The following is an 18,643-nucleotide window of genomic DNA, read 5'->3' as shown; positions in this document are numbered from 1 at the left end:
AACACTTAGAGTATGCTTTGGATTGCGTTAGAAAGTATGGTATTTAAATCCAAAATGGGCTGTTGGGAAGAAAAGCTTGAGTTTTTTGCAATTTTAAAGTGAAAAAGTTAAAGAGGTACTTTTAAATCTTTTACCTAACATACATGCCTTTTGTTTGGTGAAGTTTTTGAACTGCTAAAAATACTTTTTAAGCTCTATAACCTAATCACAAATAGGCTATTGAAAACCAATGGAAAAATTAGTATAAAGATTCTTATGGTTTATAATCTTTTATCAAATTACTCTCTAAGATGTAAACTTGATCAAATCAATATTTAGTGTATGTCCTAGTATCCAAATTGCTCCTTCCGCATAATTGTGTTATGATGCGATTCGTTTTTAAGTAATGCTATAAAGAAGATTAGAGTCTTCTTTGAATCCCCCAAAATTTGACGTGACTTTCAAAATTATCATTGAATTTTGATTTATTGGTAATTTTAAAAGTCACATCACATTAAAGGACTGTTTGGGACCTTGGGTGTGTGTTTGAGGGGACTAAAAGTACGCTTAACACTTAAAAAACTTATTTGGTAAAAAAATTTGAAATCATTTTTAAGGGTCCAAAAAGTCTAAAATTGGCAAAAACACATTTTTGACAAAAATTTAAAAATGAACCTTTTTCCGAAAAAAAGTTTTTTTTAACTTAAAAACTCTGTTTCTCAAAAACAATACCAAGTGTGCTCTAATTGAGCGGACTCAAGAAAGAGTCATTGTTTTTATGCAACCCCCAAAGTATCCAATATCAAATGATCAAACTGTATTATAAATAGGCCAAAGCACCCAAAGCTGAAGTAAACCACAACAAAGCAACACACATATCTTCCATATTTACTCAAGAGAAAAAGCTAGAAAATGGGTTCTGAATCCGCTCTTAAACTTCCTGTGATTGATTTCTCCTACTCGGGGGAACCAGGCACTCCCGAATGGGACTCGTTGAAAGCCCAAGTGTGGGAGGCACTCGTAGAGTATGGTTGCTTCGAGGCTTTCTTCAACAAAGTTCCGTTGGAGCTTCGAAATTCCATGTTGGGTGCAATTGAAGAGCTTTTTGACCTCCCTTTACAAACAAAGCTAAGGAACGTTTCTAAGAAGCCCTTTCATGGGTATGTAGGGCAGTACCCTATGGTGCCTCTATATGAGAGCATGGCTGTTGATGATGCAGACATCTCTGACAAGGTTGAGAGCCAGACAAACATCTTGTGGCCTCAAGGAAACCCAAGCTTTTGGTATATGTCAACTTTCTTTCCTCTACTCATAAATAAAAGTGGTGGTAAATTTCTTAATTAATTAGCTACCAAAGAATATCAATATTCTTAAACCATATTTTTCAATGGGTTTCTTCATAAAATATGATTTGCTATGCTATAGAATATTATTCCATAAATTTTTTATTTCTTAATTTGGTGAAGTAGATCATTTAATAAGGGTCCATTTGGGATTGCAGTTTCAATAAGTACGATTTTAAAAATTGTATTTTTGAAATTGCTACTTTTTAAAATCGCAAAACCGCTTGGTACATGTTAAAAAATACTTTTTTTATCGAACATTTGTTATGGAAAATCATGATTTTTGTTTAAATTCACGCTTTTTCAAATAAGTACCATATAACCTGCTTATAGAAATTGTATATATATATTTTTTCCTATTTTAGATTAAGTACTTATTCAATCTCAATGCCAAATGTTTTATGTTTAACAATATCTTTTAAAAATGCAGATTATTCTCCTGAAATCGAAATCCTAAACGCACCCTAAATACTAGGGAAAACTTCACAAAGGCATTTGAGAAGACCTCCCAAAATTCAAAAACTCTCAATTTCACTACTTGAACTTTTAATTTGATACAATCCACCCACATCCGTTAGGGTTTGGCTTTAAACATATGTTAAAATGAATAAAATGACCTTTATACCCCCTTAAACTTTCATAAAATTTCAAATTTACCCTTAATTTCATAATTTTTTTTTTTTTTAAAAAAAAAAGAAACAAAAAAGTTGAGGGTATTTTGGTATTTTTCATAGCTTCCTTTAGGATTTAACGCTAAATCCTAATTGAGGGGTAGATTGCATCAAATTAGAAGTTCTAGGGATGAAATTGAGAGCTTTTGAACTTTGAATTTTTTCAAAACGATTGGAAATTTAGGGGGGCCTTTGTAAGGTTAAGTATTTAGTAACCCCCCCTCACGTGTGGGTTTAAACTCACTTTTAAGAGGTGATGCCCAACAAGTGAAAAATTTAATTAAAATCGGTAAATGATTGAAACAAGGTTCAAAGTCGTAATCTTTGTCATCTTAAATTACCACTTGTCGCTGGTAAGTAGTAAATGAGGTTTTTGTTTTTTTATTTTTTATTTTTTATTTTTTTGTAGTGCTTTATTCTCCTGGTATATCACCTATGCATTGTTGCCCTTGAGGAACATAACTAAAAGAAATATAAATAAACAACTTGCATGATCTACTACACTGGAAAACTCATTTTTCCTCTGTATTAAAAGAAATATAAATATAAATAAACAACTTGCATGATCTTCTACTGAAAAACTCATTTTTCCTCTGTTTCTCTCAATGAATCTTTGTATTTTGGGCAGCAATGCCATACACTCATTCACAGAGCAACTTTCGGAATTGGATAAAGTAGTCCGGAGGATGGTTGTGGAGAGCTTGGGTGTGGAGAAATACTTGGATGAGCATATCGGGTCAACCAACTATCTTCTTCGGGTCATGAAATACAAGGGTCCTGAAACGACCGACACCAAGCTTGGCCTAAGCGCGCACACAGATAAAAACATAGTTACCATTTTGTGTCAAAATCAAGTCGATGGGTTAGAGGTGAAGACTAAAGATGGTGAATGGATCAATGTCAAACCCTCCCCACACACTTTCATTGTCATGATTGGAGATTCTCTGCTGGTAAGTGGCTTTTTCTTTCTCTGCATATACATATAAAAAAGAAAAAAGAGTATGGAAAAAAATTGCAAAATCAATACTTGCGGCTATGGTTTTGTTTTTATCGAATCACTCTCTCTCTCTCTCTCTCTCTCTCTCTCTGATTTGAATCTTATAGAATAGATCCATGTGGTTTACTTCTGTATAAAAATGGTACCTTTATTAGCGTTTTAATGTTTCCAAGATATAGCTCAATCAGCTAGGACCACGCCTCATGAAATTGAGGTCACTAGTTCGAATTCCTCTCTCCCTTCTTATGCGGACATGTTAAAAAAAAAAAAAAAAATGGAAGTACTTAATGCAACGTGGTTACTTAGACACATCAGAACTAAAGATATGTTGACAATTGACATTCTAATCTAAATTAAACAAATATCATAAATTGAAAAATTAAAGGGGAAACTTCACAAAACTCTCCTCAATTTCAATTTGTTTTGACACTATCCCTTCAAAGTTTAAACTCTCAATTAAGGGTATCAAATTTTCAATTTCTTTCAATTGCCCCCGTCCGTTAGGATTTACCTTTAATTTTTGTCAAAATGCCCAAAATACCCAATTTGTCTTTTAAAAAAAATTGCAAAGATGCTGTAAATATATTGCAAACATGTTTTTTTATATATAAAAAAATAAGCCCATGAATAAAAATAAGAGTAGTTTGAGAATTTCGACAAGATTTAAAGAAAAATTATAACAGAAATGGGTAATTAAAAGAAATTGAAAGTTCGATACCCTTAATTGTGAGTTTTTGAATTTTGAGGAATACTTTTAAAAAGCGTGAAAGTTAAGAAAATTTTGTAAAGTTTCCCCAAAATTAAATTAAAAACAAATAAAGAATGGGTGGCGACTTCCCTAGAGCCCACCTGTGACGTCCAAAATTGCATGGGTGTGAAAAAGATGATATATTTATATGAAATATGCTCTTTCTAAATAGTATAAGGCCTTTTAGGGTAAGTCCAATAATAAAATTGTACGGACTTAGCCAAAAATGAACAATAACATATTTTTCAAGGCGGGGTGTTATATCACCCCACTCCTTTAAAGACGGCCAAGGAGTGCTCGCACCTCTCTTGTGAGGAGTGGCAATCCCTTGGCCACCCCATGTAAGGGCAGCCAAGGGATGACCACCTCTCGTGTGAGGAGCGGCAATTCCTTGGCCTTACAAGTGAGGGGCGGCCACCCTCATCTAGTGTAGTCAAGAGATTTGGATTGGTCGTGCATGGTCTATCATCTGTGAGGAGAGAGGCCAACCGCCACCCCTCCGTTAATTTTATTTAGGGTGGATTTGTAATTTAAGTTACACATGTATACCCAATATATATATCGCATTTCTCTCTCACACACACACACACACGTGTATACCCAATATATATATATAGCATTTCTCTCTCTCACACACACACATATACATATATGGCTGGTATTGAAGCTCAAATTCGACTAACAAAGTCTATCTTGAATTAAAAGTTCAATTAAGATGTTATGGGCCTTGAATTTCAATGTTCTTCTCATGCACCTAAAGAACAAAATTGAATAATTGATTGAGAACAATCAACTCAACACTAGCTAATCAAAGACTTGTGATTGATTTTGCAGGCATGGGCCAATGGTAGATTGCACTCTCCACATCATCGCGTCATGATGAGGGGAAACAAGGCAAGGTACTCAGCCGGATTGTTTTCAATCCCCAGAGCAGGATACATTATAAAAGCCCCGGAGGAGTTGGTTGATGACGAGCACCCTTTGCTATTTAAGCCTTTTGATCATGTTGAGTTCCTAGCCTTCTACTACACCGAGGCTGGCCAAAGAGCTGAGTCTGCTTTAAGGGCTTATTGTGGTGCATGAGATATTTGGCTGTGAACTGTGAAGTGATAATAAATCGATTGGCAACTTGTATTTCCTTGGTAATTAACCTTTTAAATAAAGTACTAGTCTTTAAGTAAGTGTCATTAATTACTATATATATTCTAGTCTTTCTTTGTAATTAATCAATCTTTTCTCTTTTCCTTTCATGACCAGAAGATCAGTACCAAAGAACTTAATCTTAGGTCTCTTGTCATGGCACAAAAGTCTTGTTGTAAAGCCCTCGGCCCATAAGAGCGAAATCGGATCGACATTGTTGAATAGCTCTGATACCAAGTAGAAATAGCTTTGATACCATATTGAAATAAAGATGATATGAGAATATTGAGCGGAAGCAAGAGAGATAATGAACACAAAGAACTTATGGGTGGTTCGGTATTAGACACCTACGTCCACCACTCAAAATACCCCTAAGGGTTACATTGTGCTCATTAACTTGATTTGTCTACAGTAGAAAGGTCTCTATTTATAGGGCAATGTCTAAATACAAGTATAGTAATCAAATCTCATTGATTTGATATCATTATAATTATATATTTTCCATATATTCTAACATCCCCCCTCAAACTCAAGATGGAATATTCTGGAACCTTGAGTTGAAATCAGAAACAATGATGACGGCGGTGGTGGAGGCGGGGTGTAACATTCCCAGCCCGTTAAGGCTTTGTTTGCCACTTTTCTTCTTTTACAACAAAAAGCTTTTGCAAAGATCTATAAGGTCTATCAAAGTACTTGATTTTAAAGGATATGATCAATGTATAAAACATTCTTCAAGAGATTTTATTACAAGTGAAATTAGGAAACAATAAACTTTAGTTGCGGGATATCATATTATTAGAATAACTGATATGAAAAGACTTTGAAAGTTAATAATTATTCCCGCCCCCCATTCCGGCCTCTTATTCCAGTGTCCTTTCTACCTGAAAACAAGAAATAAAACTGAATGAGCCAAAAGGGGCCAAGCAAGTAAAATCCACAACCATAAATAGTTTTACTCCTTGTTCTCAGTTTTGAAAATCGTTTTCACAAATAAATATACATCAAGCCATTATAATACAAGTATGTACGGTTGCATCTCCCGTAGCATATACATACTATTATATCTAGTAATAAATCATCGTCATAAATCATCATTGTAAATTATCATAGTATATCATCGTTATAAATCATCATTGTAAATCATCATAGTATATCATTTTTCAAATCATATCATCATTTTCTCATATTAGGGCCCATGTACACTATTACCCCTGTGTACGAGGGTTGCGGGTCCTTGTGACCATGACACTGAACTGTGGCCTCAGCCATGCCCGACCGTCAATTAACTCTTTTCTTGGTCCACTCAACGGTTATGTTGATGGAATACCACCTTCTGGCATAGCCTCCTTCAGTGGTTTCGCCTCCATCCGTGTATTGGTACCGAACTCTTCTCATCCTTACTTATCTTAGGGCCAAAAATACACTCCTCCATACATGTGCCATCATTTCATAAACATTTAACTCATTTCTTGTACTTTTCTTTGTACTTCTTTTGATGCATCTTAGGGCAACATGTAGGAGGGTTTATCATCATTCTTCTTTCTTATAATCATCATCATTTCTCAACTTTCTTTTCTCAAAATGGAAACTTTTCCAAATATAAACTTGTTGTACTTAGAAAACGTTTAAAGAAATAGAAACTTTTTAAATAATTCTTTTAGAAATCCTTCATGCATGCAACATATCTCCATGACAGGTAAATAAAATAATCATTTACAGTTTGAAACCATAATGTATAAATAGCATGACATGAAGTAATTTTAGAAGGGGTAGTGAGTTTACTTACCTCTAGACTGAAGCTATGAGCAGCCTTTAAACTGCTAAATAATCATCTTGAAAAATATCTTGTTGTTCCACTCTGTTTATTCACAGCTAAATTAATAACAATTCACGAAAATCAATTAACTCCAGTCTACTCCTTTAGGGAAGTTGACCCATTAAAATCTAACCCAAAACATCTTATAACTCAGCTCAAAAATAGAGAATCAACTCCCAACACTAATTCAAAATTCTCAAGAGTGAAACCACCCGATATCATCTTGATTAAATCGAAAGGTTCTCATCTAAGACCCATTACTCAACATAAAATCAAATACCCATAGCTAAAGGAAGAAGAATTTTACCTTTGAAGAACCCATTTTTATTATTCTGTAAATTTTTTCTTTGGTCATCCTCTAAATCTCTGTTTCTCCCCCTCAGCATCTCACTCGCTTTCTCTTTCTCATGCTTCTCTATCCATCTCTCACTCTATTGCAACATTCTTTCTCCCTCTGTCTTCTCTTTCTTACATCCGTAAAGCTCCCTCTCTCTATCTTCTTGTTTCTTCCTCTCCGTTAAGTAATAAGAAATGAGAGTAGATGAAGTCAAGAAAATGAAAAGGAAAGTCCAAACCGTGTGGTAAGAGAAGGAAGGAAGAAAAATGGAAGGAGCAATGAGTGGTAATAAGTGACATTGGGGAAAGTGGGGGAGGAGAGGGGTTAGTGTGCTTGTAGAAAATAAGAAAGGAAGAAAGAAGGAAGAAAAGAAAGTGGGTAGGGGCCTCATGAAAAGAGAGAGAGAAAGTAAAGTACAAAGCATTAGTCAATAATTCAAAGTAGGAGAATAAGAGGGTGTGGGGCTGCTGTGAAAAAAAATATGGAAATGAGAAGAAAGAAAAATAAGAATTAGGTGGGTTGGTTGGCAAAGATGTGGGGACAAATAGTAAAAAGTAATAATAAAAGAAAAGAGAAAGATAAGGTGATTATGAGCAAGTACTGTAGGTTAACTCGCATTTTAAAATAATTTGTCTATTGTCCTCATTTAATCAATCACCAACTATTATAATCATACTCCAAATTCTATTAATCGGTCATCAATTATCATATCTCTTAAATCACCCAATAAAATAATCAGATATAATCTCAAATCAATATCATATAATCTAATAAATTCCTCAAGAATAAATGTCATTACCTAATCATCATCAAATAAATATATCTAAAATAAGACTTTTAAAATCCGGGGCGCTACAATCTTCCCTCCTTATTGAAATTTCGTCCTCGAAATTAAAGCCTATAATATTATCGTCCAATCTTCAAATTGAGCCATTTAGATTTAAAATATTTCTCTCAATCATTCATCAGGGCCTAGTCTCCAATATTCACTTTTATCATGTTGAAATTTCATCTCCTTCTTCTAGGACCTTATCTCAAAATCTTTTCTAATTTTTTTTTTTTTTTTCAACCTTAATGACAACAATCAAATTATTCATCTCCTTATATAAGACAGTCTATAGTCAAGGTTTAAACATCAAATTAAATAAAAAGTCATGTGATCACTAGTCGATACCTCCAAACATCATAGTCCTCCTTGCAAGCCCGCAATAATTTCCTCGATCTAATTTAATCAATCTTACCAGAAAGGTGTAAAAAAATCATCTCTGCCTATATTTTCCTCCATATCTCAGTATTCCAAATCATGTATACGAAATATTAATATGATGCTCTAATAATTATTAACTTCTCACCATCATAAATCCTTAAAAGTAAATAGCACCAACATTCTACGGTTTATATCTCCCAAAAACGTCATTACATGAATATATCATGATTCATTCTAAATGCACAACCGTTTATATTTTCTACTCCCAAATCTTGTGTCGATACTACAATATCAGCGAAAATCTCTTTGTCCTACATCTTTACTTGATAACTCATAACTTAGCAAAAGAAACTCGTAATTATTATTCCAACTCAATTATTATTCCAACTCAATTGCTGTGTTCTAGAGATGAATTTGATAAGCTAGCAAAGTAGGATATGGGTAAGTTTCCAAGCTGGAAGTCCCAAAACACTCATGTTATAATTTCTCTCCCTTGGGTCTTGCAAGGTCAAGAAGAGAAAAGAGAGAAAGATAGTCCTGTTGTTTTCCAGAGATGAAGATTTGATAAACATTTCAGGACATGATGTGCATGTGACTCATTTTCGAGACTTTCAAAATACCCACATCGGATGCTCTCTCTCCTCTGTCATGTATGGAGACTTGAAGAAAAGAGAGATATTTAGCCTGAGAAGCATGATCAACGATAATCTTGCTTCAATGGTTTACTACTGAGAGTATAAGGTGTTGGGTTTGTGAATCAAGTCGTGATGTTGCATTTTTCTCTTGAAGATACGCTCAACTAGGAGAAAAATCGAGCTTTCATTGTATGGAAGGCTATTAGCAGAAGATCTCAGGTGAAAGGGTATGATCAAAAGGCATGTGTTGCAATGGAGAAAGAGGTAGGAATTTATAGGAAGGATTTTTGGATAATGAACGAGCGTGTGTGGTGCGTGTTGGCATGACAATTCATTCGGTTGCCTACGCATGGAATTCAAAGTCGTTGAGTGAACAGTAGGTTTGAAAAAAATGAGCTCAGACGAATTTATGACAGGAGACCAGATCCTACTTCAACGGGATCTTTTGACAAAAATCCTTCGCTGCCCGAGGTCGCCATTGTTTACTGTTTATTTCACCTGAAGTGAAAAATTTCTTTAAAGCCACTCGTCTACTGCTTCTAGAAACTTCAAAAAATCTCTTCAGTTTCTGACGCTCAGTCTCTTCTCAATACTTCATCTATCCCAAATTATTCGTATTCTCAACTATTTTTCCTTACTCTCCTAAATATGGGAGCATCATCATCATCCGTTAACAACATCGATTTGAATGTTGCTCCTGCAGCACAACCTATTGTCATGCCTAATTAATGTGCAACTAGATGTGCCTGCTGTTCCCCCTGAAGTGCCTGCTATACATCCCGTCGTACCTGTTACACACCATAATGAACCAGCTGTAAATCCTGGTGTATGGCAGCCAACTTTTGCCTTTGACAATCATCTTATCACTATTCACGATTCTATCATGCTCCACGATTCTACTGCTATAGCGGTGGCCAAAGGTTTCGTAATTCCACGGGATCAAGCATTGTTAGCTGATAGGTCGGATACTGATGCTATTAATAATTCATTGGCATTCAGTATCCAAGGTGCTGCTTCAGTTTCTGACATGGCACAACGTTTGAGTGCCAGAAATGTTGAACTGAAAGTCTTAAGAAACCAAATTGGGGTCTTACAGCGACTGCTCAAATACTACGAACGAAAACACGTGGATTTGAAGCAGGAGAATACTCAGCTGAAAAAGATGATGCTATCTTACGCAGAATACTTGGGACCAAAGGTGCTAGAAATGGAGAAGAATGCCGAACGTCTCCAGCAACAGCACGAAAAACTCCGGGTCGATGTTCAGGGGTGTTGCAAGTCTTTTCGCACACGCTCTAGTCGGGTACCTCATTAGAAATAAATATTCTCTTTGATAATTCAATTATATAAATATATATGATTATGCTCATACTAGGTTTTCTCTGTGCAGAAATAATCTTTCTGGAGCAGCTCTGAGGAATCATCTGCTCATCATTACCACATGTCTCTTTATGCAACAAATTCCTTTTTTTTTTTTTTTAATTAACAATGGACACTGGTGTGTAATATTATAAGGAGCTTGTTCTCCAAACATTTCTTTTCGTAATCATTCCGTACTCATTCAATATTCATTATGTAATCATTATGTTATTGTAATAACTTCTTTTAAACAAAAAAAAAAAAAAAAATCCATTTAACAAGTTAATCACTCAATAAAACATCTAAATATGCACCATCACATGTTATCAACCTCTAAAATACCTGAATATCATTGAACATATATCTTATAAAGGAAATTTAGATCATATCACTATATTATATTGTCTTTCAACTCTTACCTTTATGCTTCAAATTACCTCAAGAATAATAATCCATCATCTTTACCTTGTGAGAGAAAATTATATCAAAAGCTTTGGCATGTAACTAAAATTCTCATAACACAATACCTACTAATGCCTCAAAATTTAAATACTATTCATAACCTAGTATCACTAATTCATCCTCAAAACTTTAAGCGTCACCTCAATATAATTTACCTCAATTACAAAAAACCTAACACCTCAAATTCTAAGAATCACCTCAAAGATTTCATGAATTGTACCTTAAAGTCATCATAATCATTTGAAAATATCAAAATCCTTAAACCACAAATGTAAATATCAAAATATCTTATAGATTCTAGGGTATACCTCAGTTGCATTTATCCCTGCAATACTTAAGCATTCACTTCATGTCACTACGTAATCCCTATTCATCAATCCATATATTACAACATTAATCATAGTGTCATTATTGTCATCAACTAAACCTTAGCCATTACCAAAAACTCATATAAACTCTTATATCATTAATTCAGTTCAAGAATCATTTCACAACCAACATCCATAAGACCATTCGTTACCAAGTCACTTACACAATTTGTCTCACAACCTAAATCCATAAAACCATTTTGTCACCAAGTTAATTACACAAATCATCTCGCAACCTAAATCTATAAAATCATCATACAATTTTTTAAATCATGATCAATAATCTTTTCTAAATCCTCAAGACACCTTAAAATATACTCTTATCAATCGATACTCAAGAAAATTGCCGCAAATCGAAATAGGCAAATACTATAGATCACAACCTATCAATAAAAATAAAAATTCAACTTCGTCATTAACTTGATCACAATAATAAAATCCTCCAAATTAATCATACTAAGATGATTTTTTTTTTCTTAACCAAAAATTAACCCTTAGAAAAAATGCCTATGCATCATTTATTAAAGACCATACAAAAATACGCACTCTAGTTGGCCGGAATGTGGCTTCTCATTAACCCCAATTTTTTTTGTTTTTTGTTTTTGTTTTTGTTTTTGTTTTTGTTTTTGTTTTTTGAAAAGTCTGCCAAAACCTTATAACCTTTGCTCTGATACCAAAATTGTAACATCCCCAGCCTGTTAAGGCTGAGTTTGCCACTTTTCTTCTTTTACAATAAAAAGCTTTTGCAAAGATCTATAAGGTCTATCAGAGTACTTGATTTTAAAGGATACGATCAATGTATAAAACATTCTTCAAGAGATTTTATTACAAGCGAAATTAGGAAACATTAAACTTTAGTTACGGAATATCATATTATTACAATAACTGATATGAAAAGACTTTGAAAGTTAATAATTATTCCCTCCCCCCATTCCGGCCTCCTATTCCAGCATCCTTTCTACCTGAAAACAAGAAATAAAACTGAATGAGCCCAAAGGGGCCCAGCAAGTAAAATCCACAACCATAAATAGTTTTACTCCTTGTTCTCAGTTTTGAAAATCGTTTTCACAAATAAATATACATCCAGTCATAATAATACACGTATGTACGGTTGCATCTCCCGTAGCATATACATACTATTATATCTAGTAATAAATCATTGTCATAAATCATCATCATAATGCATTATTATAAATCATCATTGTAAATCATCATAGTATATCATTTTTGAAATCATATCATCATTTTCTCATATTAGGGCCCATGTACACTATTACCCCTGTGTACCTAGGGTTGCGGGTCCTTGTGACCATGGCGCTGAACTGTAGCCTCAGCCATGCCCGACCGTCAATTAACTCTTTTCTTGGTGCACTCAGCGGTCATGTTGATGGAATACCACCTTCTGGCATAGCCTCCTTTAGTGGTTTTGCCTCCATCCGAGTATCGGTACCGAACTCCTCTCAACCTTACTTATCTTGGGGCCAAAAATACTCTCCTCCATACATGTGCCCTCATTTCATAAACATTTAACTCATTTCTTGTACTTTTCTTTGTACTTCTTTTGATGCATCTTTGGGCAACATGTAGGAGGGTTTATCATCATTCTTCTTTCTTATAATCATCATCATTTCTCAACTTTCTTTTCTCAAAATGGAAACTTTTCCAAATATAAATTTGTTGTACTTAGAAAACGTTTAAAGAAATAGAAACTTTCTAAATAATTCTTTTAGAAATCCTTCATGCATGCAACATATCTCCATGACAGGTAAATAAAATAATCATTTACAGTTTGAAACCATAATGTATAAATAGCATGACATGAAGTAATTTTAGAAGGGGTAGTGAGTTTACTTACCTCTAGACTGAAGCTATAAGCAGCCTTTAAACTGCTAAATAATCATCTTGAAAAATATCTTGTTGTTCCACTCTGTTTATTCACAGCTAAATTAATAACAATTGACAAAAATCAATCAACTCCAGTCTACTCCTTTAGGGAAGTTAACCCATTAAAATCCAACCCAAAACAACTTATAACTCAGCCCAATAATAGAGAATCAACTCCCAACACTAATTCAAAATTCTCAAGAGTGAAACCACCCGATATCATCCGAATTAAATCGAAAGGTTCTCATCTCTAACCCGTTACTCAACTTAAAATCAAATACCCATAGCTAAAGGAAGAAGAATTTTACCTTTGAAGAACCCATTTTTATTATTCTGCAAATTTCTCTTTTGGTCATCCTCTAAATCTCTGTTTCTCCCCCTCAGCATCTCACCCGCTTTCTCTTTCTCATGCTTCTCTATCCATCTCTCACTCTATTGCAACATTCTTTCTCCCTCTGTCTTCTCTTTCTTACATCCGTAAAGCTCCCTCTCTCTATCTTCTTGTTTCTTCCTCTCCGTTAAGTAATAAGAAATGAGAGTAGGTGAAGTCAAGAAAATGAATAGGAAAGTCCAAACCGTGTGGTAAGAGAAGGAAGGAAGAAAAATGGAAGGAGCAATGAGTGGTAATAAGTGGCATTGGGGAAAGTGGGGGAGGAGAGGGGTTAGTGTGCTGGTAAAAAATAAGAAAGGAAGAAAGAAGGAAGAAAAGAAAGTGGGTAGGGGCCTCATGAAAAGAGAGAGAGATAGTAAAGAACAAGCATTAGTCAATAATTCAAAGTAGGAGAATAAGTGGGTGTGGGGCTGCTGTGAAGAAAAATGGGGAAATGAGAAGAAAGAAAAATAAGAATTAGGTGGGTTAGTCGGCAAAGATGTGAGGAAAAATAGTAAACAGTAATAATAAAATAAAAGAGAAAGATAAGGTGATTATGAGCAAGTATTGTAGGTTAACTTGCATTTTAAAATAATTTGTCTATTGTCCTCATTTAATCAATCACCAACTATTATATTCATACTCCAAATTCTATTAATCGGTCATCAATTATCATATCTCTTAAATCACCCAATAAAATAATCAGATATAATCTCAAATCAATATCATATAATCTAATAAATTCCTCAAGAATAAATGCCATTACCTAGTCATCATCAAATAAATTTGTCTAAAATTAGACTTTTAAAATCTAGGGCGCTACACGGGGAACTGGCCATAGATGATGACGACTACCAGAGGAGATAGAGGCTGGCTGGTGGCTAGTGACGGCGGTAGGTGGCTGGTGAATGCAGATTCAAAAGGGCCAACAACGGGCCAAACTCCAAAAGGGGCCGACAACGGGCCATAGCTAAAAATGAGCCAAACTTTAAAAGGGGCCCACGATGAGCCAAAATCCAAAATGGGCCGACAATGAGAAAGAATACTACGTTAAAAGGCTGAAAGTTATGGCCGGAGAAATATCAGAGAACGGAGACAAGTCGCTAAAAGAATTCGGTGAAAGGCCAAGTTGCAACTGACAATGAGGCCAGAGAACGGAAACTAGCCATTAAAAATCCTGTGAAGGGCCAAACCACATTGTGCCAAGATTCGCTGACAAGAAAGACGAGAAAGGCTGAAAGTGACGGCCGGAGAAATATCGGAGAGCGGAGACAAGCCGCTAAACGAATCTGGTGAAAGGCCAAGCCGTAACTGACAATGACGCTGGAGAACAGAAACTAGCCGTTAAAAATCTTGTGAAGGGCCAAACAACATTGTGCCAAGATTCGCCAGTGAATAAAGTTGTGGATCACAACAAATTTTGGAGATCGTCATAAGAGAATGCTAGAAAACACTATACAAGCATCATAAGACTTTTATTGAAAGCCACAGAAACAGAAGTGTGGCTCTCATACCATGTTGAAATAGCTCTGATACCATATTGAAATAGATTTGATACCATGTTGAAATAATGATGATGTAAGAATATTGAGCGGAAGCAAGAGCGAGAATGAACACAAAGAACATGCGGGTGGTTTGGTGTTAGACACTTACGTCTACCACTCGGAATACCCCTAACGGCTACATTGTGCTTATTAAATTGATTTGTCTACAATACAAAGGTCCTTATTTATAGGGCAATGCCTAAATACAAGTATAGTTATCGAATCCCATTGATTTCATTACAATCCCAATATTTGATTACAATCAACTTATAAATACAGAATATTTGATATCAACATAATTATGGAATATACGAAAAATATTATATATTTTTTATATATTCTAAAACTCACCAATCAACAGAAGAGTTGGTTCTTTTTATTGAAGGGGTAAAAATTGTCCAAACAAAAGTGAAATGACAATTCTAACCCGACTTTATGGGAATGAACACACAGATTTAGAGACGAAGTGAAAGCCTATTAGAATAACACTTTAAATAGTAAAACCACTCTACGAGCCAACCAACTCTGAAGGCTCCAATATAGAAAACTTGATGTTACATACTGTTCAACTTACAAAACGTTTGTAACTTGAAGACCCAATTTCATAACCCCCAAACAACTCGGTCACCTCCCACCGTAGTGCCTATAAATCCATTAACCTTCTTCTCACTACCAAAAAAAACCCCTCTCCTAGTGTTTAATAAATGTTGAGGACGAGGGAAAAAATGCTTATAATTATTTCTTAGCGTATATCCTATACCGACATACATGATGTCAAGACCTCATTTTTCTCAGCATCAAGACAAACGCTGATAAACTTTTTAGCATTCTTGGTGTTCTTCTATAAATGACAAGAAATTTTGTCACATGACCACCTTCGTGCGAACTTCTATAGAGCTTCGCCGCTCAAAGCCACATTCCCTCGGCCTTACATACGCTCAAGAACAAAAAAAAAGGGAATTGGTGTGAAGCTTGTGAACATATGGGCCACTATTTATAGAATTTCTCGTTGATGCAACAATACTGGATCGATCGGTGTATGGTCTCGATCGACTGAGATCTTTTCATCATGTCCATTAAATCTATGCCATGTGTGTTGGTTGACTGAATCATCATGGCTTAGATATCATGCTTGTCAAATCCGGTAATGCTATGTCAAATTTGAGTCAGAACAGTCTAACGTAGCGAAATCATCCAGGCTCCGTCGCGCAACAGGTGTCTTAGTCGACCAGGCTTTCAAATTTTTTTCTCCAAAATCCAAAGCCTACCACTTTTCTTGTCTCGATCATGTTATACAAATAGAGAAAATACAGAAAACGAAAAATGCTCCTAAGGTGTGTTACAACGTCACTTTCCTTAAGAAAATATTTGTCCCTACTAGAATTGGTATGCAACAGGGTTTACAACAAATTTTTCTCTAGGATACAATGGAGCCCAAGAAACTTCTGTATTATCCCTGCGTTCTGCACAAACGAAGTTAAAACCCGGAAATACCCTCAAATTTTCTATTCTAGTTAGAGACAAAATATAAAAGGATAATGCTTATTTTTTTTAAAAAAAAAAAAAAAATCAAACAAAGATATTAAAGAGAATTGAATTGTCACAGATAATTATCTATTCTCAGATAATTTCAAATTTCAAAATAAAACTGCTATTTTGAATTTCGAAGATAAAACTGGTGTTTTGAATTTCGAAATAAAACTGCTGTTTTGAATTTCGAAATAAAACTGCTGTTCTGAATTTTGAAAAATTAAATTGCTATAAACTGATAATCCAATTGGCACTTAAATCTGACCGTTAGATTAAATAATTATCTTAATTATTTAATCTCAATCGTTAGATCAACAATCCTGTAGATCAAACCACTGGATCTACTTATAAAGAAGCATCATAGGGTTTAGATCAAACCACTAGATTGAACGATCTTGACCGTCCAAAAATGAATGGTCATGATCAGATTGCTCCGAGCTCCGATGCTTCGTGCTAAGTGCCAAGTGCGCCATCAAGGTGCCACTAGCGCACTACAGCCCACACCAAACATGCACGCGTGCACGTGTGCGTCCGGTGCTTCGCACAGTACAGTAACATACATTAGGGTGTACCCTAGCATAGCTCATTTAACAGCTTAAATTTGTTGGAACTTATAAATGCCAACAAAATCTTCACTCTTTCTAATATGGGACAACTTTCTTTCAATGCTCTTTAAAACCTTCCATTTAAAACATTCCTAAGACACAAAATAATATATATATATATTTGAAAGTATTTCAACAATCCCCCACCATTTTCAAAATCGAAACAACTCGAGTAGAATAGGAAAACTCACTTAGTGATAGTATGTCAAAGCTAATCAAAATAACATGGTAGATAAACTTTGAACCAACTATCCTATTTGAGTAACCGGACATACCTCACACATGCTTTCTCTTTTTTTTGAGTATTTTCTTTTTAAGCTGACACATGGATTGGCGTTGCGTCAATATCCCGGTTTCATGAGCGCTCTAGAGACAATCCTAGTCTCATAGAAGGCGGCACCACCTTTGACACTCATATAGGTACGCTCATCAGAAGTGTCCTGTAACGCATACACTTCAACAAAACTATGTTATAAGCCTATTAAGTGCATAACACACAACCTCTATTATAACATTACAAGTTCCAAGCACCCTTACCTTGGGATGTTTATTAGTTTTAAAAACTAATATAAAATGTGGTGCTTGCAATCACAACATTTAGTGTACTTTAGCTCATTGAACTCAAGATCTTGAAATTTCAAGTGTTGAGTTGAGTTTCCACTGTTGGTGATCTAATGGCATTAATCCCATCCTCTTTGATGTTTTCCACACCAAATCCCTTGCAAGTCCTTTAGTCAATGGATCTGCCAAATTTTGAACAGATCTCACAAAATCAATGGTAATTACTCCATCAATGAGTATTTGCCTTACATAACTATGCCTTAAACCAATATGCCTTGATTTGCCACTATAGATATGACCCTGTTACAGAGTAGCTTGACTATCACAATGTAAAGACACTGGAGACACAGGTTTAGGCCATACAGGAATTTTCATTAATAAATTCCTCAACCATTCAGCTTCTTTGCTACAAGAAGCCAATGCCACAAACTCAGCTGCCATGGTAAAGTCTGTAATAAGGGTCTGTTTCTTAGAACCCTAGGAGATAGCTCCTCCACCAAGGGTTAAAATCCATCTACTGGTTGATTTGTGATCATCATTATCCATGATCCAACTAGCATCTGTATATCCTTCCAACACTGTAGGATATTCACTGTACAAAATACCATAATCCATGGTCTTTTTTAAGTATTTAAGAATCATTTGTACGATAATCCAATGAATATGACTACGATTACTAGTATATCTACTCATTTTACCCACTGCATATGCAATGTCAGGTCTAGTGCATGTCATTGTATACATCAAACAACCAATAACTCTAGCATATTCTAATTGATCTACAGCTCTACCAGTATCAGGATACAATTTCATGCTAGCATCAAAAGGTGTAGACACAGGTTTGCAATAAAATTGATTAAACATTTTAAGAACTTTTTCAATATAATGAGACTGATTAAGAATTAATCCATTCTCATTTCTAACAATTCTAATACCAAGAATTACGTCAGCAATACCAAAGTCTTTCATGTCAAAGCTGGAAGAGAAGAAATTCTTAGTATTTTCAATGCTTTCAAGATCAGTTCCAAAAATCAACATGTCTTCATCATATAAACATATAGTTACTCCTTGATTTTCATGAAATTTG

General features: G+C 34.9%; 1 protein-coding gene across 1 annotated transcript; it reads left to right on the top strand.

Annotated features, from left to right (window-relative positions):
* Positions 1-891: 891 nt before the first annotated feature.
* Positions 892-4,821, top strand: LOC132188414 (putative 2-oxoglutarate-dependent dioxygenase AOP1.2). The gene is made up of 3 exons (XM_059602857.2): positions 892-1,262; positions 2,622-2,943; positions 4,573-4,821. Exons 1-3 carry the CDS (start codon positions 892-894, stop codon positions 4,819-4,821), a joined length of 942 nt encoding a protein of 313 aa, XP_059458840.1.
* The last annotated feature ends 13,822 nt before the right edge of the window (positions 4,822-18,643 follow it).

This window comes from Corylus avellana, chromosome 6, assembly GCF_965113065.1.
Source record: "Corylus avellana chromosome 6, dhCorAvel1.hap1.2, whole genome shotgun sequence".
NCBI classification, from domain to species: Eukaryota; Viridiplantae; Streptophyta; class Magnoliopsida; order Fagales; family Betulaceae; genus Corylus; species Corylus avellana.
The sequence above is the reverse complement of the archived record's forward strand: the minus strand, read 5'-3'. Positions and strand labels throughout refer to the sequence as shown.

What these genes read in the sequence shown, in the direction of transcription:
- LOC132188414 (XM_059602857.2), top strand. Translation starts at nt 892, where the DNA reads ATGGGTTCTGAATCCGCTCTTAAACTTCCTGTGATTGATTTCTCCTAC. An exon ending in CAAGGAAACCCAAGCTTTTG is followed by an intron (nt 1,263 to 2,621) that starts GTATATGTCAAC and finishes TATTTTGGGCAG; the next exon opens with CAATGCCATACACTCATTCA. An exon ending in TGATTGGAGATTCTCTGCTG is followed by an intron (nt 2,944 to 4,572) that starts GTAAGTGGCTTT and finishes TTGATTTTGCAG; the next exon opens with GCATGGGCCAATGGTAGATT.